This window comes from Coloeus monedula, assembly GCF_965178545.1.
Source record: "Coloeus monedula genome assembly, chromosome: 9".
Classification (NCBI taxonomy): domain Eukaryota; kingdom Metazoa; phylum Chordata; class Aves; order Passeriformes; family Corvidae; genus Coloeus; species Coloeus monedula.
This window is the reverse complement of record NC_138789.1, coordinates 2,553,455-2,580,365: the sequence shown is the minus strand read 5'-3', so window position 1 is coordinate 2,580,365 and position 26,911 is coordinate 2,553,455. Positions and strand designations below refer to the sequence as shown.

The 26,911-nt window shown below is 42.7% G+C and overlaps 1 protein-coding gene across 2 annotated transcripts in view; it reads right to left on the bottom strand.

Annotated features, from left to right (window-relative positions):
* The window catches only part of BRINP3 (BMP/retinoic acid inducible neural specific 3), a gene marked incomplete at both ends in the record, with an annotated part of 191,625 nt that overhangs the window by 14,927 nt on the left and 149,787 nt on the right, over positions 1–26,911 (bottom strand). For both annotated transcript variants that reach the window (XM_082287579.1, XM_082287580.1), the window contains one exon: positions 25,771–25,993. In XM_082287579.1, the coding sequence (XP_082143705.1) occupies positions 25,771–25,993 (223 nt within the window). The remainder of the gene's footprint in view (positions 1–25,770; positions 25,994–26,911) is intronic.

Here is a 26,911-nt window from a genome sequence, read left to right as displayed (position 1 = left end):
AGCATTACTATTATCTGAATGCCTGTTACTCCCTTAATCTATCTAATTCACCTTGCTATGGGCTTGCTCCAAAAAAAAATTAAGGCAGTGGCAAAAAGGACCCCTTTAACTTGAGAGCGTTCACAATCAATCACTTACATGGTCCTAATATTTTTAATGCCAGCCTGTAGCTCTGTGAGAAACCACAGAAGCTCCTGCTCACTGATGTAATTTTAAAAGTAATTTTAAGACTACTACCTGTCCTTGTAGCCGGCAGTATATTGCAAGTGATCCTTATTTACTCAAATAAAACTTGGCTGAATTCTTTTAATACTCCACAGCAGTTTCCACTGGCTGTCTTTAGTTTCTATGGAAACATATGCAATTATTATTTTGTCACACAGGACTGAATTGCTGCATAGACTCCCTGTCCACAAATGGGTACTTGAACCCTTGAATGAAATAGCTCTACCCTCAGCGCCAGAAATAAAGGTTTGTTGGGTATTCAAAGGCCATTTTGTTTCCCAGCATTAAATGATTGTAATGGGGGAGAAAATTTGAATTGTCATGGCATAATCTTTAATGCATCCTACTAAATCCCAGAGCTTGAGGATCTCAACAATCTCCCATCTTCTAGTTGAGGATGATATTAGGGTAAAAATAACCATTATAAAGAGGAAAATAGGGTTGCTGTGGGAGAAAGCCTCATTGTCTTGCCAGGGGGGTCATTGCTTTCCTCCTGATCTGCAATTTGATTGATTCTTCTACTTAAAATATTCTGCTGAGCTGATCATGGCTGTTGAGGCTGTTTCACAGACCTTTTAAATTCTGACCTCTTTAATCTAGTTTATATTTTCCTTTTTATGGTTTGCACCATGAAAAACCTGAGCATGTTTTTAGGCAGCTTGTATTCAGGTAATGCTGTTTGACGTGCAAAACACATAAACACAAATCCATTAGATGGAGTGCAAAACAACCTGTGTAGTGCCAAGGCATAATCCCCCACCCCCAAAGCTCGGTGTTTATCCTTCAGGTACTCCTGAAGCCAAGTCCAGTCCTCACGTACAGGAGCAGAAGGCAGGCAGCTGTAAGATGAGCTAAATTCTGCCAGCAGACCTCAGGGACATAATTCCTGTGGCCTTTCCTAAAGCATGAATCATGACTTGGAGTCAGGGCACTTCAGTTTAGGGACAGAACCACTGGACTTCAGACGAAACAGACACGAAGTGAAGAAGAGATGATCTAAAGTGCAAAAGCCCGCTGCAGAAACCTGGCTTTAGAACTGTGGCAGCCAAAAGAAAAATAACCTTTCTCAACTCTCACACCATTCTGCAGGAAAATGACCATCTTTTCAATGTTGGAAAGCATTTTCTTTTATTTTCTTCTTGACTAATTTCAATTTCTGGTTGGAGGGGGGTTGTTTGCTTTGTTTTTTGAAAATATTTATTTATTTATTTATTTATTTTTCCTTATATAAGATCTCTTTGGAGCACAGAGGGGCAATATCTTCTATAAACAAAGTGCTAATTATGAACACCTTGTACATAACAGTGACCAGGTCGTCCACTAAGTATCACAGGGAGATTTATTACTAAGACATGAAAAATGGTCCAGAAACTTTTTGCTAGGGAAACTCAGCAAATATTGAGGGAAATATACCGCTTACATGGTGCTGGGAATTGCCTTATTCTAGTTCCAGACCCAGAGCAGTTATGGAGCAGCTCTCTTATTTGGGAGGAGGGTGCAAGCAGCATGTTGTCCCCACATCAGATAGATGGGAATGGATAAAAGATGACTTTTCCTCCTTTTGCCAGTGACTGGTTCAGACACTGGACATGGCTGCAATCCTTCTCCTCCTTGAGGAGAGATCTTTCTCAGAAGTGATTGATGGATGAGACTTTCTGCCCCCAAAGGACACCATGCCAATGACAAAGAGACCCAAAGCTCCTTCTGTGGGTCGCACGAGGTCACATCACAGTGAACTCAGAACTAGCACTCCATTACATCTTTCCTCCCCTTTCCTTTCCTTATCAAATACCAACCTCAAAACAGAAAAAAAAAAAAAAAAAAAAAAAAAAAGCAACAAAAAAACCAAAGAGAAGAGAAATCATGCAAAGTTTAGAAGTGTAAATTTTTGGGTTGACCCCTAAAACCAGGCTGTCCCTGCATTCTATCCAGATACTGGGAGTCTTTTATTTATTTGTCTTTTCATTCTCTCACACTGAAAATGCCTCATGAACTTCCCATGTCTCAGTTCATCTGAGGGAGACTTTCAGCCCATTTCCAGTGTGTGCTGAGCCACGCTGAAGGCACCAGTCACCTGTGCAGTACATTTTCAGAACCTTTGAACAGCAGTGATTGAGCTGAGCTGTAGAAATAATCAGCTTCTCTCCTCAGGCTCCACTACAAGGTAAGTGATTGGTGGAGATGCTGTTTCAGACACCACTCATGATTCTCCTGGTTTGCTACTACAGGAGTGGAGTCACTGAGCAGTGAATCTAATTTAGTGCATGAGCAGCACTCATGTTCTGCATGACAATAACTTGCAAATACTTTCTCAGACACTACATTTTCAGGCTCAGGAGCCCTCTCCAATTAAAAACAGATTGTCTTTAATAGAATCTATAAATGTGAACTAGAGTATCTGTTCTATTTTCTTTCGCTAGATTTTCTTTCCTTTGTAACAAGTTTACCCCAACTGTTTTCAGCTTTATTGTCCTGATAAGACAGCAAATTCCATTTCCTGCCATCTGTTGCTAAATCTGCAATTTTCCACAAGATCACTAGGTATACAGAGGGGGGAATTTGTTTGTTACTTTGGAGAACTTACTATAGATAGACAAAATGATTCTTACATTTTTGGCTTGCCAAACCCTAGCCTGACGGCTCAATTTGCAAGTATTAAAGAAAAAGATGATTAAGATTCTGCTCCTACATTCTCTTCTTTGTGAGGGACTTTGTCAGTTTCCCAATTCCACCTGTTCCTTCAAACTTAACAGTTTATTTTCTTGGATGTGATGGTTTCTTAAGCTTGTTTTTCATTCAAGTGGTCTTTTGCATTCCGTGTTAACCACTTATGTGTCAGATTTTGATGGACCATTCCTTTCAATTCCCAAGAACTTGTAGAGGTGAGTAGTTTTGCTGTAGCACTGTTCAAGTTACTCTGTACTCGTGTGGAGATACACTTGCTCTTTCTGTTTACTCCTAAATCTACACATAATTGCTTGTGAAACTCACACCTCCTTGATGTTCTTCAAAGGCCAGGAGAGATCGTGTGAAAATCCATCCATGAGGATGGTGCTGGTAATTAACTGAGACCTTACAGCAAACAGATGTTCGTAAATTCTCTGAAACTGGGGGGATTTTCTGAAAAAATGCAGTCACATATGAACACAGAGAAGTTCTCAAATGTGTAGGCACAAAGGGGATACTCACTAAGGATAAATCCTCATAACTTGGTTCCTGGTTCTGAGACTTAGGATAACCTCCCTGCCACTGAAGTGTTCTCCTTTGGGACCCCAAAAGAACCACTGGTGCTTGTGTTGGTTTAAGGTTGCATGGGTTCCCACCTGGATTCCGAGGGGAAAAGGCTCATTTAGCAGTATTGCCTAGCAGTGCTGTCTACCATTCCTATGAAGTTCTGGAAGCGCTCAGCTAATATCTGCAAAATTTGGAAAGGGTCAGAATTATCAAGAACATGGAGTTTTATGAAAATAAGATAGTCCATAGAATGGAGAAACTGTTAATTTGCAGTGTGAGCCCAAATAATCCAGAGATTCACATGGGAATTCAGCAATGAGAGGCTAATTTATAGGGGAACAGGACTTGCTAGTTTCAGCATTTACAGGACTATTTTCTCTTTGAATAATTTTTTTGCTTTTTTTTCTTAAATATTTTTTTTTAAAACCAAGGTTTCCAAAAAAACCCTCCAACTATTATTTCAAGATATTTTTTAAAAGCATAAAGAATCAGAATACATTTTAACCATAGAACACAACATGTTAATATGCATTTACATTATTTATCCTTCAAAGGCTTTTGCTAAGGTTGGTATATTTACATTACTCCTACTTGTTTTGAGGTAAAGCAATGTCACCTGTTATTATTCATTTCTTGTTGACCTGCTAAGTATTTGTTATTAAATTTATGTTTCTCCTAGTGGGATCTACCCTTTTAAGAACTTTAGGAGCCCAGAAATGGCACTGCAGTAATGTGTGGAAAATAGTTCCATGTTTAGCTTTAGTTAAGTACACCATCATCGCCTCGTAAATGTCTGCAATACCAGATGCTTACAAATAAACAGCTAAAAAAAAAGGAGAGACTTTCCACAGAAAATTAGGGAGGGGGTTAAAATGCATTTAATATTTTCTCTTATTCACTCACCAGAAGTGTAACAGATCAGTGAGAAAATAAAAATTATTCCAGGAAAGTTGGTATCTGAGGCCATGTCAGCAGCAGGTCTGGTGCTTAACATACATCCAGAAGAACACAGAGTACAGAAAAGTGGATTTAATGAGTATTAGTCTTCTATTAAAAGTAATTTTCTTTTTTAAATTGCTAAAATCCTACTCGGTAAATTTTTTTTGTGTAAAGAAACTTTAGAAATTTTTGAATTACTTATTGTTAATATTCTTTGTACCCTATCTCTGTGATATCTGCCAGACTGAGAGCAAGATTTTCTGCAAATCAATAAAACTCCTTCTTTGGAATCAACCTGAATCCTTTTAGATATGGATACAGTTAAAATTAATGAAATTGAAGTATTAATATTTAATTACTGGTAAACTTAACATTTTCTCACAAATAACAAAAAGGAATGGGGAAAAACTTAAGCAATAAGAAATTTCTTGTGACTCAGCTGGTCATAAGTAAAACAATCAAAGACTATGAATCAAGGAAAATTTGATTTTTTATAAAAAGGCATTTTAATTTAGAGTCACTCTAAAGGAGAACCCTGATTCTTATGCCATGAGATCAGTGGGCATCTTCCAGCTGATGCCAACAGCCATTAAAAAACTTCCTTTGTGATAGGGTTTTCACACAACACATGGCAGCAATTCTAACTCCAGCTGGGTTTCAGCACAGTTTAGATGGCTGCAAATTTTTATCTTGTAATTAGTGGGCAATGAGAACCATAAGTCAAACACCCTTTTATGCAGAGCTGTTCACAGCTCCATTAATGTATATCTCCTCTGTATCTATGTAACTTCTATCCCTCTAACCACTCTCTTGCTGCTCAATCCATCCAGGTGCTGGTGTAGAGCTCCCCACATGGATGCCACTACCAGGACACTCTGGGGCACATCCTCAGGCTCAGATGTGCTCCTTAAAACCTCCTTCCCCCTCTCGCCATGGCTCTGGGGCTCAGGGAACAGTGACAGCTGTAACTCTGGTGCTCAGGTCACCAGTGCCCAGCCCCAGGTGCCCCCAGCCGTGCCCCTCACTCCTGCACAGCCCACCTGGGCCACGGGAGTTCAGCAAAGATTCTCTTCATGCACTCCCATGCTCAGCCGAGTATTTACACTTCCTCCAATATTTTTATGATGACCCCAATGTCCCCTAAACAGCCTTCCAGCTTTTTATATTCCTCATCCTCCTTGAAGGGTGAATTCCGCAGAGGAGGACTGAGTTTCCAGGCAGTACATTCCCTTTTGTAAGAACACGGGAGCTGTTAAGACTCCAGTCATCATGTAACTATTCACAAGTGCTATGCTACAATCATCTACTTTTATGGGAGTTTGGAAGATGAATATAAAATAACATAATCCCCAGCTGTGCTGTTATGTGCAAAGCCATCCCATTAATCACACTCAGTTTTACTTTACAGCTTAAAGGTATGCAAAGTGTTGCTGCCATTCAGGTGCCTTAGTGCTGGCAGTTGCACACCTTAACTGCATTTTAAAAGCTATCTTCTCAAGAAATTAAGCACTCAATCTTTTCCTTTCCTCCAGTGGAAATGGTAATTCAGCACCTTCTGATGTCAACAACATTTGCAGAGCTGCCTAAAACTCTAGGTGAGCAAATGAAACCTCAGCACGGTGACAGCTTCCAGACCTGTACACAACTTGTTAACCACGAAAGAAAAACCCAAAAGTAGTTCAATAAATCTATTTCTTTACAGGTTATCTGAACTGATTTAGGATCTGTTCTATTCCATGAGGCTACTAAGCATGAATAAAAGTACATGGTAAACCTACATTGTTACGGCGACAAGAGATTAGATTATTTGGGGTTCACAAGCATGAATTCATGCTAGACTGATATTGCCAATAAAGACATGAAATTCGTCTTAAGGTCTGTGGGAGTTTGCAGACCTAAGAGGGACAACAAAGGGCACTTAGAACTGCTCACTTCTTTCCTGGAGCTGAAAGCATTGACAGGATGGTTGGGTTTGAACTGTGAGCAAGCAACTGAGTTTAGATCTAAAAGAAAAGGATATGAATTAGATTAGGCATTAGGAAAAACTCTTCCCTCGGAGGGTGGGGAGGCCCTGGCACAGGGTGCCCAGAGCAGCTGTGGCTGCCCCTGGATCCCTGGAAGTGTTCAAGGCCAGCTTGGACGGGGCTTGGAGCACCCTGGGCTAGTGGAAGATGTCCCTGTCCACAGCAGGGGGTGGCACTGGATGGGCTTTAAGATTCCTTCCAACCCAAACCATTCCATGATTCCATGATTCTATACCACAAGGTCAGGAAGAGAGAAAATGACTGCAAATGGTTATTACTTTTTACCAATTTTCTTCTAAATCATCAAGGCAATACCTCCCATCAGACCCTTGGAAATGATGTGAAACAGCCTTTTCTTCCGAAGTGTGGAAAGTTCCATGACTTGGAGGGATTAATCTGTGACGTACCCCCCTAAAACAAAGCTTCTCAAAGACTAAAAGCAGAAACCACAAGTCAGGGCAGTTTTATAACATTCCTGAGGGTGGATTTGAGAAACCATTTATGATTTTTTTTTTTTTTTTTAAGAGGCAAACTTCGGTGCATCTTAACTTGTATGCTCAAGAAATTCTACTTAACAAATTTGAAGGAAAATTGTATACTTTTGTTAAAGAAAGAGTTCTGCAAATGTTCTTTTATCATAGGTAAATATGAATATGATTTCGTGTGCACAGGGTTGTATATTTTATATCAAGTATTAGGGATTATGATCTGCAAAGGAATTCCTGGTTGTTTTTACTGTTAGGATTAGATATTTAAACCAGGAATTGCATAAAAATTTCATGGACACAGGATATCAGTTCCATTTCACTATCACTGTTGTACACAGGGTAACAAGAATATACTGAATGCTCTTGCAAACTTCAAAGGTGAAAGAGATTAAATAGGTTTCTTGTAAAATAAATTTGAAAGTTCGGGTGAGATGTGTGATCCCATAGATTGTGAGCCTTGCAATGTCATGGAATTCACAAATGCATGGCACCATTCATCTGAATTTGTCTATAGAGCTCTATAACCAGATGACTGTCTGCTATTCAGCCAAAAAAAAAAGAAGAAACAGGCCCTGGAGTCATTATTTGCCAAGATTCACAGGTGCCTCCTGTAGAAACCCTCTTTATAAAGCTTCACTGCTCTGTGGCAGGACACTAATCTCCATTCAGTGCAGAGAAATTCTGCCTTTCACGGACAGAGGGTCTATTTTTGTCTTTGAAGTTAATCCAACCCTAAGTTGCAGCAACACTTGGAAACCCAGATGTAGACATTCTGTATAGACTTCCTTTTAAATATTCATGGCTGGAAACCTGTTTCTCTACTTCTATCATTCGAAGCTGAGGATTCTGGCTTTTATGGACTTTTGCTCATCTCTTCATCCACAAGTAAAATGTTTTCTCTTCCACACGGTTGATGTTATATCCAAATGTGGATATCCAGAGAGGAGTAGTAGGAATATGCAGCAGATGGCCAGCAGAAGAAAGAAAAAATCACTTAATGTTGAACAACCTCATACCAGTGGCAAGACTCATTAAACCGTGGGCTGGACTCAGCAAGACAGAAACTGCTGCTCAAGGGTTTTGCGAGGTATCGAGGGCTAAATTGATGAAACAGAAAGTCTGCATGCTGGCCTGGGATTTGCTACATTGGTCTCTGCTCAGAGCTTATTTAACTGAAGTTTTGTCAAGGAAGGCTGGGCCAGCCCCGTCAGCAGCTCAGCTTTCCATTTCCCAGTGCCTTGCTCCCATCTTGGACACATTTGCCAACTGTCTCATTTATATTTATACTCTATCTTAGCCATCACTCCAGGAATGATCCAACCCAGTAGTGCTTGCTGCAGATAATGCACTGATGAAGCAATCTACACAGATGGTAAGCTATCAACTTACATTAAAAAAATCATCAGTTATTGTTCCTATTTTTTTCCAAAATTAAGGCAGCTTTGTTCAAAAATCTGTAGAATAGTACATGCACAGTTCCAAGGACACAATGCCTTTGGGCTCTTCTAAGGCAAATTAAAGAATTTTTTAGGATTTCATCTTAATTATCAACACGCAGCTCCTTAAATTTGGAAGATTTAAAAAAAAAACAAACAACACAACAACATAATAAAAGTTTAAGATACTGATCCTGATTTTGGATCCTGTTGGAAATATCTTGTTCAAAATAGGGAATGGAAATATAATGAACAAAGTCTAAGCCATGTTGACAGAGACTTCTAATTGCTTTGTAAAAGGAAATGCCTTTCAAAAAGTTAATTGCATTCCAAATTTCTTTTTTAACACAAAGACATACATTAATTTCAATTAATACAACAAATGCTGATGTTTGCTGTACTTTTACGTAACAGCAGAAGTTTGAAGGCATACTGAAGTTTTTTCCTGACATATGGGTAGGGCAGGAACTAATTATCTAAGAATCTGAATGACTAAAAAGCCATATAGGAAAATAAATTAAAAAAACCTAAAGTTTGGGGTTTTTTTTAATAACAAAAACATGGAGAAAAATTTTGTGGTAAATATGGTGGCAGCTTCACAATGGGAAAAAAAAAACTTGCCTTTCTGTAGAGGTTGTAATTACATTTATAGTTTCTTGAGTTTAAAGCAAATCGACTCATTCCAAATTAAGCAAAGAGAAAGTGATTCTTAGCAGAATTCAGAGAAGGCTTCAGTTTGGTTTGGGCTATCTTCTTACTTTAATATCTCAACAATTGAGAGGAGTCAGTTATTAAAGATAATAAAATATAACTATGTTAGAAAATTAGCAAGTGTCACCTTTTGTCTGGAGTGCCATTAGTTCTGCTCCTTGCAATAGATAAGTATTTTATACTCACCATCACCTATAGCTTCAAAGATGGGTTTCTAGAAGTCTGATAATATTCTGACCGGGATAAATTCCTTACAAATTAATTGGAACTAATGCCTTCTGCAGCTTTGCTGTGTTATCTGCTGCTTGAGGGGGATTTTGTAATGATCTGTGCTCATCCATTTTAAACTACTACACTGATTGTATCCTGTTAATACGTCCCAGGGTCCAAAACAAAGGGTAAACAGACTGTATGTCCTGAATCAGCATTGTCTTCCTGGGATAGGTCACATGGGATCCCAGAGTGTGATTTCTGTGAGTTCCTCGTATGAATTCTGATGCCCTTCTGTGGAAAAAGGCCCCTCCTGCCATTTCCTGCAGAGGTGTGGGTTGAAGCCATGGGACTGGCTTGGACATTTGATTTTTCTCTTTGTCATTGGTCATTATGCAGTTGTAGAATAAGGAGACAACTGTTTAATTCCAAAACACTGGTTGGGATGCAATGTGGAGGAAGGAAACTTGACAGAAAGGCAATCTTGTTTTCATTTCAAAGGTTGCTTTAAGGCCCTGATCTCCTTCACTTTTTGGTGCAATAAAATTCATTTGCATCCTCTCAGCCTGAAGCTTTTCTGTTTCCTGCCTAAAAATGACTCTCAAATTGATTTTTTTTTTTTTTTAAGAATATTACTGATAACACAGTGCTTTATATTCATTTTCTGGGGTATATTTGTGGCACTTCTCCAAAAGAATAAAAACATGGGGAATTTGCATCAGTGCAAGTCTATGCCTTTTGTACAATAACAAAGGATAGGGAGGACAGAGCTGGAAGGTGCTTGGAGCAACCTGGTCTGGTGGAAGGTATCCCCTTAGCCATGGCAGGGCATGGAACTGGATGAGCTTTAAGGTCCTTTCCCACCCAAACCACCTGGGACTGAAGGATTCCGGTTTGTTTTTGTCAGAGTCTCTGGGTGCAGTCCTGGAGCTACGTGGAGTTTGTAAGAAATCTGTCAGGGATGTAAATGTTCTGGCAATACAGAAGATGAGGTGAGTCCCTCAGCAGCAAAGCTTGTCCCTGGGTGACACCTGTGCACACCACAGCCAGCAGAGAATAAAATAACCCTGGGCTCATTGTTTATCACGGGCTTGCCTTCACCCCTCCAGCCGCGACCCCTCCCACGGAAAGGTGACGTATGTTGGCAAGACAGAGCAAGCCTGGACCTGCTGCTCATTCCTGTCCCTCCAGGAGCACAGAGGACTGGATGCTCCTGGGCTGTCTGCCTGGCACCTCTTGGGAGACATAAATTCATTCCAAAACTGGGGAAGGCAGGAAGGGAGAAGGACAAGGGGAGGGGGCAAAGGCAGTGGTGTCATATCACTGCTGACAGCAGAGATGCTGATATTGCTCCTCGGGGTGATCAATGTATGTTGTGTTTACCAATCTGGATATAGCTACACACACGTGATACCAGTAATGAATTCTTAATTTGAAAATTTTAATTTTGCAGAGGCTTCTTTATGTTTCTAAAAAAATTAAATACTCTTGTATATAGTTTTTTCTATTGCTTTTGTTCAAAATTACACTTGAAAGTATCCATGGTAATTATGCACAAACTGAATTCTTATCTAACAGTTCAATTTCAGAAAAATCAAATGTTTCCCTACCCTTTACCCTTCAGCTTCTTTCTATCAATTTATTTTGCTCTTGTCAAGAGCATATGAGAGAATAAAGAGAATATATTACACCAAAAATTAACTAAATTCTGGTTTATAAAAGACATAATAGATTGTAAATAAGAAAGAATTATAAACTTTTGATAATTACGAAGCTGAGTTATGTATATATGAGTTATTTCTCTCTTTGTGTTGCAAATTGAAAAACACCCTGGTAGGAATCAGTCATATGAAACTTTGCATAAATCTTTTCATGAACTCATGGAATGGTTTGGGATGGAAGGGACTTTAAACCTTATCCAGTGCCACCCCCTGCCATGGGCAGGGACACCTTCCACCAGCCCAGGGTGCTCCAAGCCCTGTCCAACCTGGCCTTGGACACTGCCAGGGATCCAGGGGCAGCCACAGCTTCTCTGGGCACCCTGTGCCAGGGCCTCCCCACCCTCACAGGCAACAATTCCTTCCCAACAGCCCATCTAACCCTGCCCTCTTTCACTGGAATATTCACCATTATTTCCTCTTGTAATTTCCCAATTGAAATTGGAGCTATGTCAACATTTCAGCCATTCTTTAAACTGCATTCCAATAGCTCATCTCTGGAGTTTTTTCCTTTGCCTCCTGAACCATCTGAGTTCTCCTGTGGTTTACTCTGCATTATAAAGGGGCAAATGATGGAATTCTTTAACTGTGGTGGAAGGAAACCCCTTTTCCCAATGAGCCCAGGATTTTCACATCCCAGGTCTTGATCCTAAACTTGGTGTTGCCCATGTTCCTTGTGCAAGCGCCTCTGCATTTTTCAGTGGGCCCTCTGTGCTGATTTTAGAAGGGAATTCTCGGCTGAGTATACAATTATCACACGTAATAAACACCAATACAATGATGTTCTTGGACTGTTTTGAACATTTTCCACAATTCTTTTTCATTTGTAATTATTTATAAATAAATTTCAGCCTGCGGTGATGCCTTCTACAACTCTACAGCTGTGCATGATGTGAAAACAAGCTTTTCTAAAGCTGTGGCACATCCACGGCTTCCATTTGCAGTGGCTGATTTGTCACTGCGAGGAGCTGTGTGACAGCTCTGTCACCGCACTCTTTACACACTCCTGTCCCCGCCGGTTCCAGCTGGTTCCAGCCGGTTTGCAGCTGGTTCTGAGCCCCCTGCCCCGCTGTCCGAGTGCCGGGTGCTCAGCCTCGGCCTCCTCCGTGCAGGGGCGCAGCTGCGAGTCACGGGCAGCCCCGCAGGAAGCTGAGGAGCACCGTGACTCCTGTGCTGCCCCTGGCGCGCAGGCGGCAGCAGCAGAGAGCCGGGCAGCGGCCCCGCACAGCCCCAGGGGCTGCGGACAGGCTCTGCTGCACTCGCTGCGGCGCGGCTCCCGGGCCATGCTGAGCAGGGTGGCGGCTGTGATCCGGCGACGCGGCCAGCAGCCGGGGACACAGCGGCACCTGGACCAGGGCACGGGCTCAGGGACGGCGGCAGCGGCCCCCGCAGCAGGGGCACAGAGCCGGGCAGCTGCCCCGCACAGCCCCTGCTGCGCCCCCAGCCCCTGGCCCGGCCGGCTGGAAGCTGTCGCTTGGCAGGAGGCAGGGGCAGTGCTGGGAGGGCAGCTGGAGGAAGACTTGGAAGTGGACAGCCTCCAAGAGCTGTCCGAAGAAGAACGTGGAACAGATGCGAGCTGGGGAAGTGAAGAAGAGAGGCCCCCTTTGAGGCCACGCGAGGCATGGGCAGAGCACGGGAACCTTCAGCCGTGCACAGCCACAGGCCCAGCCCCAGCTCTGCCCAGCAGAGCCCCTCACAGCCGGAGAAGGGCCTCGACCCCATACCCGGCTATGGACCGCAGCTCCCCCAGCCCCTCGCCCAGCCAGCTGGAAGATCTCGATGGGCAGGAGGCAGGCGCAGAAGCAGAGCTGTGCCTGTCAGAGGCACCATCTGAGGAGGGGTCCCGCTCCAAAACGCTCAGGTCTGTGTGGAGTTTGCCAGGGCTGTCCACAAAGTGGGCAGAAGTCACACACCTGAGCTGGAGCAGTGAGGAGGAGAGCAGCTCAGGGTCCCCTCCATGTGAGGAATGGCCAGAAGACACCCAGCAGAGCAGGAGCATTGGGGAAGAGAGTGGCTCAGGCTCCTTCCCGTGCGGGTCATGGGCCGAAGACATGCACCTGAGCTGGAGCAGCGAGGAGGAGAGCAGCTCAGGGCCCCTCCCATGTGAGGCCTGGGCCGAAGACGGAGACCTGAGCGGCAGCGTTGCTGAAGACAGCGGCTCAGTGTCCCTCCCCAGCGAGTTATGGTCTCAAAGCAGCGACCAAACTGCAGCTGTCCCCATGCCGAGGCCGTCCCCCTTCAGGAGGGTGTTCAGGGCTCTGTGCAGGGCGTTCGGGAGCCTCAGACACCTCCTTCCAGTGCTCCAGGCATAGAGGCCGTCCCACCATGGCTCCGTGCTGCCAATGGTGGAACACCCACGGAGGGATGAGCCCTGCAATGAGCACTGGAAGGATCTGTCCTCCCTCTGCTGTGCTCCCCACACCGCGCGTGTTTGTGCACAGGCACCTGAGCCAGGCCCTGCACAAAGTGGATGCCTTGACTGGAGTATCTGGAATGCCTTTGCATTGTCCCAGGCATCCGTCACAGCTGTTGGCATCCGACTGGCAGGCTTGGCATGGATAGGAGCCCTTCCCCAACCAACCGGGTTTAAAGGCACCTTCACTGATCTGGCAGGTCCTCAAAGACAGACCCTGGTTCTCTTCTTTGGGACACAGACATGACTAGAAAACAAGACACAGCAAAGCAAGTGCCAAAGCAAGTCAGGGTTCTGGTCTGAGTAACCAAAATCCTGACTGTGGCATTGACATCATCTTCACTGATCTGGACAAGACGATGGAGGGCACCCTCAGTCATTTGGCAGACGACACCAAGCTCAGTGGCAGTGTCGATCTGCTGGAGGGCCAGGAGGCTCCTGACTGAGGGGCCATTGTAGCTGCTGCCCCAAGGATTGGAGGAGCAAAACTGGGAGAATGAATAAAGTCTGTAGGGGAAAGTAGGGGTAGATGTTAGTAGAGCTCCCTGCTAGTGTTTTAGATAACAGAATAAAGGCCAATATCATGCCTTCTATTCCTATTTAATTGATAAATTACAAATGGGCTCAGCCTAGGTAGTGGCATAAGAAAGCCAAGAGCTCTGAAGGTTTAAACTGGACATTAATTTGTAAAGAAAAGGGGTAGGAAGCTCTTTTTGTTTCTGATAGATAATCTTATTCAGCACTTGGTCTGGAGTATGTTCCTCTGGAATATATTCCTTAGGCAGTGGAGCTGTAGCTGTTGCTCAGTTAGAGCAGGTTAGATATAGACAAGATGATTTCATTGAAATAAAATGATTGAATAAAGTGATTGAATTGATAAATCAGAAGTGCTTGTTGTTTTCATTGCACTGCAGTCGTTGATCTGGGGGGAAATGCTGGAGCCCGAAGCCTTTTGGTTCTGGGGCGTTGCAGTGTGTGCTGGGTGGGGCAGAGGAGAAAGGCGCTGCCTGGGCCGGGAGGGATGCGGGGACAGCAAGTCCTTGTGACTCCTGGGGCACAGGGCGGTTGTTTGATGCCAAAGCCCCTTTTTTGGGTGCAGTTCTCCTCGCCGAGAGCTGCCCTGGTGCAGGGATGATTCTGTAGGATCTCTGCAGGAAGGAGTGCTCTCAGCCATGGCAAGGAGATGTGGCACAAGTCCCTGTTGTGCAGGGGAGCAGCTCCCAGGCTGTTTTGTGGAACTCCTTGTGAGGCACCCAGGGATTTTGCTGCCAGGACATTGGATCTCACTCGCTGGGGCAGGTGCCCCCAGAGGTGCTGCAGCACTAAAATGCAGTTGGCAGTGCAGCTCTTGCTGCCTCGGTGAAAATCTCCTGAGACAAGGAGCCTGGCAGGACACGTGCTTGGCAACAGCCAGTGTGCAGCTGAAACGTCCAGGATGGCCCAGAGTGCCACGCTGGACACTGCCTGTCCTTGGGGTTCAGAGCAAAGCAGATGCTTGGTGTGTCTGTGCAGTGTGCGGCTCCTGCTTGCTCCCAAATGAGCAATTGCCAGGAGATGTGTGCAGAGCTGCCTGGGCTCCCTGAGCAGGCCTGGCAGGGGCTGCAGCACGTGGGGTGGCAACGCAGCCTTGCGAGGCTGTGAATGTCTTGGTGCTCGCCCAGAGGGGGAATGGTGTGGGCTGAAAGGCTCCGTGTTTGCCAGGCTGTTGCAAAGGGAAAGGGAGAATCCTCCTGAACTCGGGCAAAGGGGACCTGCAGCCCACTGAGGCGGCTGCTGAGCACCTCCTGCACCAATCCAGTGCTAAGGAGCGGAGTCCTGGAATCCCAGAATCCCAGCCTGGTTTGGGTGGAAAAAACCTCAAAGCCCATCCAGTTCCACCCCCTGCCATGGGCAGGGACACCTTCCACTAGCCCAGGGTGCTCCAAGCCCTGTCCAACCTGACCTTGGACACTTGCAGGGATCCAGGGGCAGCCACAGCTTCTCTGGGCACCCTGTGCCAGGGCCTCCCCACCCTCGCAGAGAATTCCTCCCTAATATTTAATCTAACCTGTCTATGCAATCTTCAAATTTATCTGTTCAAAGCAAATATATGTCCTTAGGTAAGATGACCTGTGGCACAACCCTGAAGGGTAAAGAATGGTGTTTGATGTCCCTTTGAGGAGCTAGTACCTCACCTTCTGAGCAATCTCACAAAGTAAATCGCATATGACTTAACCCAGGTGAGGAATATCAGACACTCACTAGTCTCTGTTCATTTCTATGTCAATGCATGTCTCACAGTTCCTCTGCTTGTTTAATTGAGATTTTTTTTCTGATTCTGATCGTGCAAAGCTCATTTTCAGAGTGTTGACAAACCTGACCTGACAAGCAGAGACCTCATTGTCTAAGCAAGGCATGGGAGCAACAAAATCCTGAAATATGGATATGCCTGGCAATATCCACACAAGTCCAGCCTTCATCTCCCTTTTTCCTCTGCACTTGTGTCAAAGCTTTCTAGTGCTTTGCATTAGTACCATCTCCCCACAGAGGAGACATTCTCCCCTCAAACAGCACAGACAAGTGTTTATGTTACAGAGTTCGTGGCAGCCTGGGCTGGGACCCCACTGTGACAAACACCCTGGCTGTCACTGTGAAGGGACACAATGGAAAAAGAGAACGAGGGAGATGGGATCTAGCCAGGCTGTGGGACTGTGCTGGCTACAGACTGAGGGGCTTTGGTGGCTCCATAGAGGATTCCTGACCACAGAATCACAGAAAAAGTTGAGTTGGAAGGGACCCACCAGTCATCCAGTCCAAGCCCAGGCCCTGCACAGACACCCCAACAATCCCACCCTCTCCTGGAGCTCTAGCAGCCTCAGGGCCATGCCCATTCCCTGTTCAGTGCCCCAGGACCCTCTGGGGGAAGAACTTTTTCCTGATCTCCAGCCTGAGCCTGCCCTGGCACAGCTCCAGCCATTCCCTGGGGTCCTGTCCCTGGTCACCAGGGAGCAGAGATCCGTGTCTGTCCCTCCTCTCTCATTCCGAAGGAAGTTGTAACTGCAGGGAGGTCTCCCCTCAGTCTCCTCTTCCCCAGGCTGAACAGACCAAGTGCCCTCAGCTGCTCATCATATGGCTTCACCTCAAGGCCCTTCACCATCCTCGTGGCTTCTTTTGAATGCTCTACAACAGCTTTAGATCTTTCTTATATTGGAGTGATGAAGAAGACAAAGCTCATTTTTACTTAGTTTGTACATGCCTCACTTAATAACTCGTAAATGATAAAAGATACACCCTTATGATACATTTTATGATCCCCCTGTTCAAATATGCTGTTATTATGCAGGAAATCTGGAAGATACTACGACTGTCTGGACTTGGGATGGCCTGAAGCCCAGGATGCTCCAAGATCCAATACCCCTCTGGTATCCTTGCCTGACCTCCAGCTGCATTGGTGGAGTACATTATGCTGAAGGTGGTGGGGTGCTGTCCAGAGAGGCTCATGGCCACCATGTCACATGTCATGACCGCAGAGACAGATGGTCACCAGGCCAGGGGCAAACAGGAGCTGCCAAGTCCAGAAATGTGTGCCAGGATCTATCCACCTGTCAAGTAATTATTTTAAAGTGTAGACTTCCAAGCCTTCTGAGTCACCGCAGTGCTGGCTCTGATGTTGTCTCTGCAAGTGATTCATGTGGATAGGTGATTAAGATGTCTCTAAATCTGGCCTGAGGAAAAGTCCTTTACAGCAGTTTGGTCACAGTAAAAGCCAAAAGGCCAAAAGCAAGATCTTCAGTACTTTGCTTTTACACTGGGGATTAAATGTGCTGAATACTTTGTAGCTGAAATTCTTTAGCAGCTTTTTCTTAACCCATGTTTTTCTTTTTTCTTTTTTTTTTTTTAACACCACACATCTATAAAATAAAATGTTATTTTAAGCACCTTGTGTTTAATTTTTTTCAAATTTTCAGGTTGGTTGGATCAATTGAATTACAAAATTTACCTGGGGGAAAAAAAGAAAGTTTGGACATTTGGGTGGGAAACAAAGAGATGTTTTGTTAGATGGAAGGGACAGAGGCAATTTCCAGTGGTAGCAAATTAGTGTCAGCAGATCTGAAATAAATGGACACTCTAGAAACTCTTTCATGATGGAGAAGTGGAAGCTGAGCCCAACTTTCCACTTTCTCAGAACTGGACTGTGTAGGGGAAATTCGTGTTCCAGCAGAATATGTGATTTCCATTCTTATCACCCTGTCACTCTCAGAAGTGATCCCACAAGAACATCACTCTTCTTGAGCAGATGATTTCCTTGAGTCATGTTCTGCTGTTGCAGGTCTGAATGGTGACTCCTTTGAAATGTTGTCTGAATATCCAGCAGTCATAGGTAATGTGTGGGCAATACAAGTCACATCTGCTATGTCCTGTTAAAGTGTAGGCTGTTTGCCGTGTGGTCAGTGATTCAGCAGTCATATTTTAGTGTTGCAAGCCTCAGAACAAGGTGTAACTCAACACCCTACAATGTTAAATCAGCATTATATCATATATCTTCAATATCATTAAATCATGTGTCATACTGTATTGGTATAACAGCTTTCATGCCAGATGAATCTTACTGAGATGATTTTCTTTTTTTAACATTCCGTGACAAAATGTAAACTATGCTGGCCAAAACACTGTTTTCATGGGACAGTTGCACTGGTAAGTTGTTTACAGTTGAAAAGGACAGAACATTGGTGTGGAAATGTGATTTCATTGCACATACTGCACATAATGCACAGAATACTCCTGCCCTGTGACATTAATATAAACTCTCTCTACTCATTTCACTGTCTGACATGTTGAAATTACTTCATTCTAATGTTTCTATTCATCAAAAACATCAAAAGTGGAGTTGAGGAGCAGCTGGAAAAATTTTCATGGGTAGCAGGTGGTCAAGAACAGCCTCTAGGAATGTGCAATAAAGTCCTGCACCATCAGAACCCCAAATCTCCTTGAGAGGAAAGGTATTCCAGGGACAGGTGCCAAGAGCAGGCTGCCCTGCGTCTATACAGCTCTTAAACCACGAGTGAAAACACATGTGTACACAAGAGTTTATCTCTGCTCCTCCTTGTGATCAGACCTGTTATTTGCAGGGCTCCAGATCACATTTTTATGTATGTCACGTTGGTTTTAAATAACTCTAATCCCCGATCCAATTAAAGGTATCACCTCAAAGCGGTTCATTTCATTTCCTTTGAGAGCAGATGCACGCTTAGTATTCGGGTTAGTAAAGCAACCACTACCAAACTGACCTTCCTTTTATCTCACACACGTTCATCTTATCACCTTCCTTGTCTGTGCCATGCGACTTTCAGATGGGCACCTGGCATGTCAGATCCAATCTAAATTTCCACTGGACAGGCATTCCTTTACGTTAAAATTTGTAAATCCATTTTTAACTCCCAGATGCAATATCTTAATTGGAGCAGATAAAGTAAAAATCTTTTTTTTTTTTTTTTAAACATACTAGTAATGACACATTTTTCTTTGTTCTTTCTTGGAACCACTTTTGTTTAGAAACATCTCCATGATCCTTGTCCTCCATTAAAGAAGATGTTCTGAAATCAGACAAAATACTGTTTATTTAGCACCTCATGTTCAGAAGAATCATTGTAAACCCAGCCCATCCAGAGGAGCTTTTGCTGTCTTACACTGCCTTTCTAAAACATCATTTTCCTCTGGACTCACTGGTCACCTTCATTCCAGCAGCCTGCTAAGTGATGGATAATTAGATTTTTTCCCCTTGCATCCAATGCCACAAATGTTCTTTAAGGAAAAAAGTCTCTGAAGCACGGTGAAACTTTCATATCTTGAACTCTGTGGCTTCCTTGGTGGAAGATTTTACTCCTTAGTAATGTCGTACCCATGAATCAATTACACTCACAGCAAAGCAGTCTGAAGTAGCTGATAAACAACTGTGGGATGTAAGGAACTAATCCTGCCTTACATCCTGAGGGAATGGGATTAACCTGCACTACCCTCTTTATTTCTTATGTATTTCATTCTGGAGCATTCTGAAGGAACCAGGTTTCCAGGCCTCAGTGTTCTGATGGACTGTGTTACAGATGCTGTAAAAAAGTCATCTTGTTTAAATCTGTTTTTCTCCCTATGGACTGAAGAGAAGACTAAGACACAAATCCCTTCTCCAAAGTGTTTTTAGAGTATTCAGGCCTTGCAGTGCTTCTAGGGCATGTGAATGTTTTGCTACGCGAAATTCAAAAATAAGAGAAAAACAAGAAAATGCAAATTCTTGGCTCTTCCTTCTTTCATAGCTGCCTGTGGTGCATTCTGGGGGAAATTCTAGAAAAAAATCTGGGTTTAAACAGCAGAATTCTTTCTGAAGCTCTTCTGTTTGATGTAGCTATTCACTGCCTCTAGTGATGAACTCCTTCTAAGTCTATGTTAGCTTCTGAGTATGCTTCTTAAAAAAAATAACCTTCATGGAGATAAGGACATGCTTCAAACATAGAACTGCCAAGAATGGCTTTCCTTCCAGAAATAGGGGTTTTATATGTTAAAATACTTTTATAAAGTTATTAAGAAGTTTTGTCTGTATTTGTCTTCAGTTTCTGTTACCAGAATGAGATCCTTTTTAAAAGTGTCTCAACTATTGGTGTAATTATCACCTTCCCTGTAAATTATATGGCAACATTAAGCATCCAGTCTTTTCAAAGATTCCAATACTAACATTCTCTTCAAAACTCCATACTTTTCTGTTCACATGCCATACCTTGGTGTTCTGAGTTTGAAATTCTTATTTACTTGAGATGCTGATAATCTTCATTTGCAGATTGTTGCACCCGGTTTCCATTTAGTTATTATGCAAGGAAGATGCAATTTTTTCCCACTGACTTATTGCTGTATTTACATTACATTTCTTCTTTTAATATTTTTGTTTATGTCTTTATTAAATCACAGATGGTCCTGATTAAATTAGGCCTTAAGTGATGCGTTTTCATTATGAAATGATTTAAAGTGCATACAGATAAGGTTCCTACCTACAGCAATGTCCTGTACTGAGTGTATTCACTCAAAAGGATGATTAGTGAAGGAACCCATTTGAATGACACAAAAAGAATGAAACCAAGTTCTAAACTGGCACTTCTGAAGGAAGAAATGAAAGCTTCCCCTCTCTTCAATGTCTTTCACTAATGGCTGGATATTAAATCAGGGAAATCATTGCTGTCCTTCTTGAAAAGTATTTGGGAAAGGGAAGATTCTCCTTCTCCACCAAGACAGTTTATATTTCTTTCATGCTCTCAAGCATGGGGATTCCAGTCCTCTCACTTTGGTTCCATGATTTGGGTGGATGTGAGTGCCAGCACACCCCTAGCTCTGGTTCACATCAGGGGTTTCACTGACAGCAATTCAAGGGTAGCATCAGGTCTTCTGTTTTTGGGATTTTCAGCTTCTCAGCACAGTCATTGCATTTGAAATTAAACCTTACTGCTGTGTTCACCAAAACAGAAAGAAAACCCCTTTTCCCTCCCCATAACACAGTGACAGCTGTATAACCACAACTTTGCTTGCTGCTTCACCACTTCCCTTCCCTTGCCATATGTGAGTTACAGTGGCCCTGTGCAGTACAATTGATATTTACTAATTCCCTCCACTTATTTTGTCTTTGACAAATGAAAAGGTTCAAATGAAAAGGTTCAACCTGAGGGTGATGTTAAAGTGAGAGATGGCTCACAGATGTCACCCTCCAGTGCAGGTGTGAGTCAGTAGGCTTAGCCTAAGCCAGTGAGGAAACTTGCACTCACTTTCTGACCTCATTTGAGGAAGATGCTGCTGGAATCCAGAGCTTGGACTAAATGACCAGTTTAGTCCTTTCTCAGGGTAGATGCACTCCACAACAAATCCCTTCCAAAGATTAACCATTGCTCCCCACAGCTCATGGTCCTAACCAGAAATGCAGAAGATGAGCTCAGGGCACACGTGTTTTGCACCTCAGCTTGATTCCTGCAAACCAAATGTGCTGTACTCATTGCACTGCTCAACAACCCTCCCATCCATGTGTTACAGCTCCTGCTGATCCCTGCAAAGCACAATGTATTGTGCCATCTCTCAACCACATTGCTGCACAAAAACTGCAGCAGGAGCTGGCCCTCGAGTGGGATAACCATTGCTGCGCATGCAGTGGACTCTGCCCAAGAAAACACAAGGATACTCCATGGTTTTAAGCCTGATGTGTCAATGTGGTGAGAACACACTAGAAATAATCACCTCAGCCTCTTGAAGCAGCAGAGCCTCAAGTTCATGGAGGCAGAAGCTCACCTGGTAGTACTATTCTGCAGAACACGTTTCTTTTTCAGAGTGCATTGTTTTTTCGTGTTGTTTTTGTCACTTGGAATGGACTGTTTTGTTAGTCCATCCTTAGACACAACATGGGAGCAGATTACCTACATAGCAATTTCTCTGCACTTCGTTGGCTTCGAATTTTAGTTGGTATTTTTGGTTGAACTCAAGACAACCACTAACTATTCCACTGATTACAGACTGATCAATTGATTCAGGTGAATTTTAAAAGTTACACTCAGCAGTGCCACAATGGAAATATGAGGGGTTTTGATGTGTCTTGGCATGATCTAACTTTCAGGAAAAGGACCAATCATCTGTTTCATGGTAATGAAAGCAAGCTTAAAAGCAGGGCAGAACATCTGGAACTTGAAAAGATTTGCAGTGAACAGAATAAAATAAAAATAGTAATCCTGTGCCCACCCGCACTGTACACAAAAGTGCTGCAGTAAATTGTTCTGACCACAAGTACAAACTGAAAGAAAACTATTTGTACTTTATTCTAGCTGAAAACTATAAACTGTGTTCAAAAAGAAGACATGGAAATGTAGTTCCTTTAACCTGCAGGTTAATTGAGTCTTTTTTTGCTGTGAACAATGGTGTAAGGAGAGGATTCAATGGTATTTTGGTTTCAGGATTAGAAAATTTAAATATAAATGTAATTTAGTATTATGATTACTAAGTGTCTTGGTCTTCAGGAGACATGAAAGAAGTTGCAAGGAATTCTGTGTAACTCATTAATTAAGTCCCATTTAAAACAATCAGGCAACAATTTGTTTCATGTTCAAGAAAGAAATGTTGTGGCCAGAGAAAAGAGATGAGTATTTTCAGTAATTAATGATAACCTTGACCATATGCAGGAGCTCGTTCAGGCGTGACCAAATGATTTCTGGCAGACCACATAGATAAATCTCTGTAAAACTCCAGTCTGAGAGAGTGTTTTGATGAATTATATTAAATTTTGAGGACATACCTCCCAGTTTCATGAAAGAGAAAAACCAACCCTCACTCTCCAGACACTCCTTTAAAAATCCTTTATACAAATATTCTGTCGATTAGTGAAACTCGGTGTAGAATTAAACATTAGCAGAGTTGGTTTTACTCACTGCCAGCACCATGACCTTTACTAAAAGTTGAAGCATTGCCTCTTTAATCTGTATCTGAAAAGACGCATGCCCAAAAAGTACTATCAAAAATAGTGTTTATATCTTCATTAACTCAATCTAATTTCTCTTTCCATAATAAAATTCACCCAGTAGCAGAGCCCAAACACTAACCTGAAGGAGATGTTTAGAAAACCTTGGAAAAGAATGACATTTTGTTCCAATTCCCCCTTCTTGTTTGTTTGAAACCTAGACTGGCAATGGCACACAGAATCATAGATTGGCTTAGGCTGGAAGGGACCCTGAAGGTCACGAAGATGTTTTTTCTGCTTTTATTTCTGTCTTCTCTTGAACATAAGAAAATTTAGTCCTGGGGTTTGGTTCTCTTATTCCACTCACTGTCTGCTGAAATGCTTGATGTTACAGCCTGAGCAACGGCTCCTGTTTCTCCCTGGCATTACTCGGATATTCATTCTACACTGCCATTCACTTACCCGTTGGCAGGTATTAAAAATTCAGTATTTTATCTGGATTAGATATACTCTTGTCATGAGGAATATCTGAAAACTATTCTGTCAAAGTTCTGCTTTCTTTCTCCCTTTGGTATTTTCGCCACTGATATTCCTTTATCCAATACTTTATCTTGATCTATCAGATTTTTTTTAAAACAGGTTTGGACATTAAACCAGTTTCTTTTGGCCTTTTCCCCTCACTTCTCATTTTAAAGCTCTTCTTATCAGCCATAAAAGCCTGCATGTCAGAAGGCAGTTTTCCCAGATAGTCAGATGGAATCCAACCTTTGAAAACTGTCTCTTTTAGCAAACGTATCCCACTGGCAAAGTATTCCCAAGCCTGCCTTTAACACTGATATTTGAGTCATCTGTTGCTCATCACTACATCATACGCCCTCCCTCTGTACTGACAAGAAAAAAAATTTAGGGTAGTCACTAAAATGAGACATAATTAACTCAAAAGTGAGTGATGGTGTTTCTAAGTTCGAGATGCACTGCAAAATCAAACTGCCATGAAAGCCTGGTGCAACTCCCTGTGAAAGAGGCAGGCTCATCGCTAGCAACATTTACTGTCGTAGAATCATGGAATCGCCTCCAGGTTGGAAGGGATCTCAAGGATCATTTGGTCCAACCTTTGTTGGCAAAAGCATGGTCTAGAAAAGATGGCCCAGCACCCTGTCCAGCTTCATCTTAAAAGTGCCCAACATTAGGGAATTCACTGCTTCCCTGGGGAAGTTATTCCAGTGACTGATCGTTCTCATTGTGAAACGTTTTCCTCTTGTGTCCACTCGGAATCTCCCCAGCAGTAACTTGTTCCCATTTCCCCCCGTCTTTTCCATGTGACTCCTTATAAAAAAGGAGTCTCCATCTTTTTTGTGTCCCCTTGTAAATACTGGAACATGGAAATAAGGTCTCTCCTCAGACTTCTTTTCTCACAGTCAGACAAACCCAAGTCTCTCAGCTTCTCTTAATGGAGCAGCTTCCTGTTCTGGGATCATCTTTGTGGCCCTTGTCTGGACCTTTCCCAGCCTGTCCACATCTTTTTGGCACAGTGCCACATCTTTATATTAAAACATAAATCATTAAGTTGCAAGTTCTGCATTTAAAAAAAAATCCTTGACATAACGAGAAAGCTGTATTTGATCAATCCTTGCAACTTTAAATATCTCATTCATCTTTATCACTGCCATTATCTGTGGCAACCAAACGTTGCCCGAAAGCCCTGTGGAGGTCATTTTAGAAGACCTGATTATGTTAAATTATTTGAAATATATTCAGTTTTGGTGGGGAAGAAAGTGAGCCTGGATTGTCTCTTGTGTTTTAAGAAGCTCTGGTCTCCTGCAGAGGTTCATGGTGAATCATCTCTTTGCAGGATGCTCATTCAGGTCACGCCCAAGACACACCCGAGAGGATACAAGGCTCTAGAAAGGTTATATAACCTCCCTTAGCAGAATGTTTTCTGATCATGAAATGCCCCCACAAGTGAAAAATACATTCAACTACCAGATGAGAGCGCAAAGCACAATATGTAGAAGAAGGGGGGCATGAAAACCACAAGCACTGCCTCCTGAAAGAAGGGGGAGGGCCACCGAAAGGCAAAGAGGAATTGATGGTGCTTCTGCTTGCAGCAGCAGAGTCGAAAGCAGGGGAGTGTAAAGTATCCCTGGCAGTTCTGGAACACTGAACCTAAGCTAGATTTCTTTAAAATCAATGGAGAAACGTGCTAAATGCAGGAGTCACTGGACAATCCCACAGTGCTTGTGCTCAGAAGAATAATGTCCTTAAATGCTCATTCATTTCAGATTTACTGTAGTGTCACTGTGCTAATTTCAACAAAGCAATTTTCGACCAGCAATCGAGTATACCCATTTTATGCTAATATAGATTTGATTAGCTGGCTTTCAGGATCTCTCTCTATTTCTAAGAAGGACTGAAACTCTGCTATTTTCTTTCCTCAGGCATCCTTTCCAATCTAATTCATATTTGACAAACGAGACGAGAAATCAATTGTGTGCAGTATACACTGTATAATGACCCACAAAGTTCCTAAAATAGTTATGCTTGCTCCAGAGCAGTTATTCAGGATTCTGCACACAATTCTTTGGCATTGTCACGCCTGGCCAAGTGCCGTGGAAAACGCGGCTCTGTAAAACAGAGGCGAACCAAATGGGATGGATCTGTGCTCATGTCTCTTCTAAGTTGCCTCCTACATCAGGATTCATTCTGACCTTTCCCATTGCATTTAGGAAAACAGGAATGGAGTGATATGGAAAGCTGGGATTGTTCAACTCCTAAAAACACAAGGACTGTACCCTGTGCCCGTACCATTCCCATTTCCGTGGCCTTGAGGAGATTTTAGTGCCAAGACAGCAGTTTGGATTTCCCGGGATTTCACAGACTTCCTTAGAGCAGTTTGGATTTCCCCAGATTCGAGGGTTCCTTACCTCTGCCTTGGCATGCGGATGAGTGGCTGTTTGTGGCACCTCTTGCTCAAGCCGAAGAGCTTGTGCACCGTTCTCTGGGCCTTGAGGAAGAGCTGCTTCATGCTGTTCTCCAGCTGCTCGTAGCGGCGTTGGAAATTAGAGTCCATTGTCCACAAATGCATCACAGCAGATGTGTTCAGGAAATAATTCATAGGCAGCCTCTTCATAAATAATTTGAATTCATCTGAAAAAAACCAAATAATTAATAGTTTTTAATTATGCAGCTATGGTTATTCTCGCAGCGGAAATTAACTTCTAATTTGTTTTTTGCTTGAACCAATTTTCATAAACTCGGTCTTTTGAAATTTTAAAATTGAACATTTTAACTCTTGCAGACTAGAAAGTTGACTACATTTTTATTGGTAATACTAGAATGAAGCCAGCAAAATCCAATATTCATGTCATTTTTAAATTAATATTAAAACAAATACAAGCCTTGTCCTTGTTTCTCAACCTGGATAATATGAAGATTAAATAAGGATCAGAGTTTCTTACCTTCAGATCTGGGATGTGAAAGCAAATATGCATTTAATGATCAATGTTTATTGACTCATTTGAAGAACATCAGAAACTGTCTTAAAAAGAAGTATATTCCAGTACTTAGGACATGCAAGTAAATGTGATTTTACAGGCCATTTCTCTTATATAGATGTTATTTCACCTGACACAAGCCATTAAATTAGACTTTCATAAGTGTTTACAATTAAAATGGAGACTTTCAAAGCATTTTGTGGTACTTCAAAATTTTATGACACTTCAAAAATGTTCCCATAACTTCTTTTTGACTCTAAAGTGGTGGAAAGGAGTTCTTCAGTCACAAGGTCACTGTTACTGTGAACATGCCATGCTTTGTGACTTCTTCTGGTAGCTCAGTCCACACAAAATGTGTAGACAGAGTTTTATTAACAGAATTTTATTCATCAGAGAGTCAGTTTCCATAGGTGGAATGATTCATAACTTCTGAACCTAAATAAACTTCTGTTGAAAGGGCTCGAGATACTGGGGAAATATGTGAAAATGAGTGGCACCCCGGAATGCACATGGTTATCCTTTTTCTTTCTTGTTCCCATATATCAGTAGATTTCCTTGCCTGCCCTCCTGT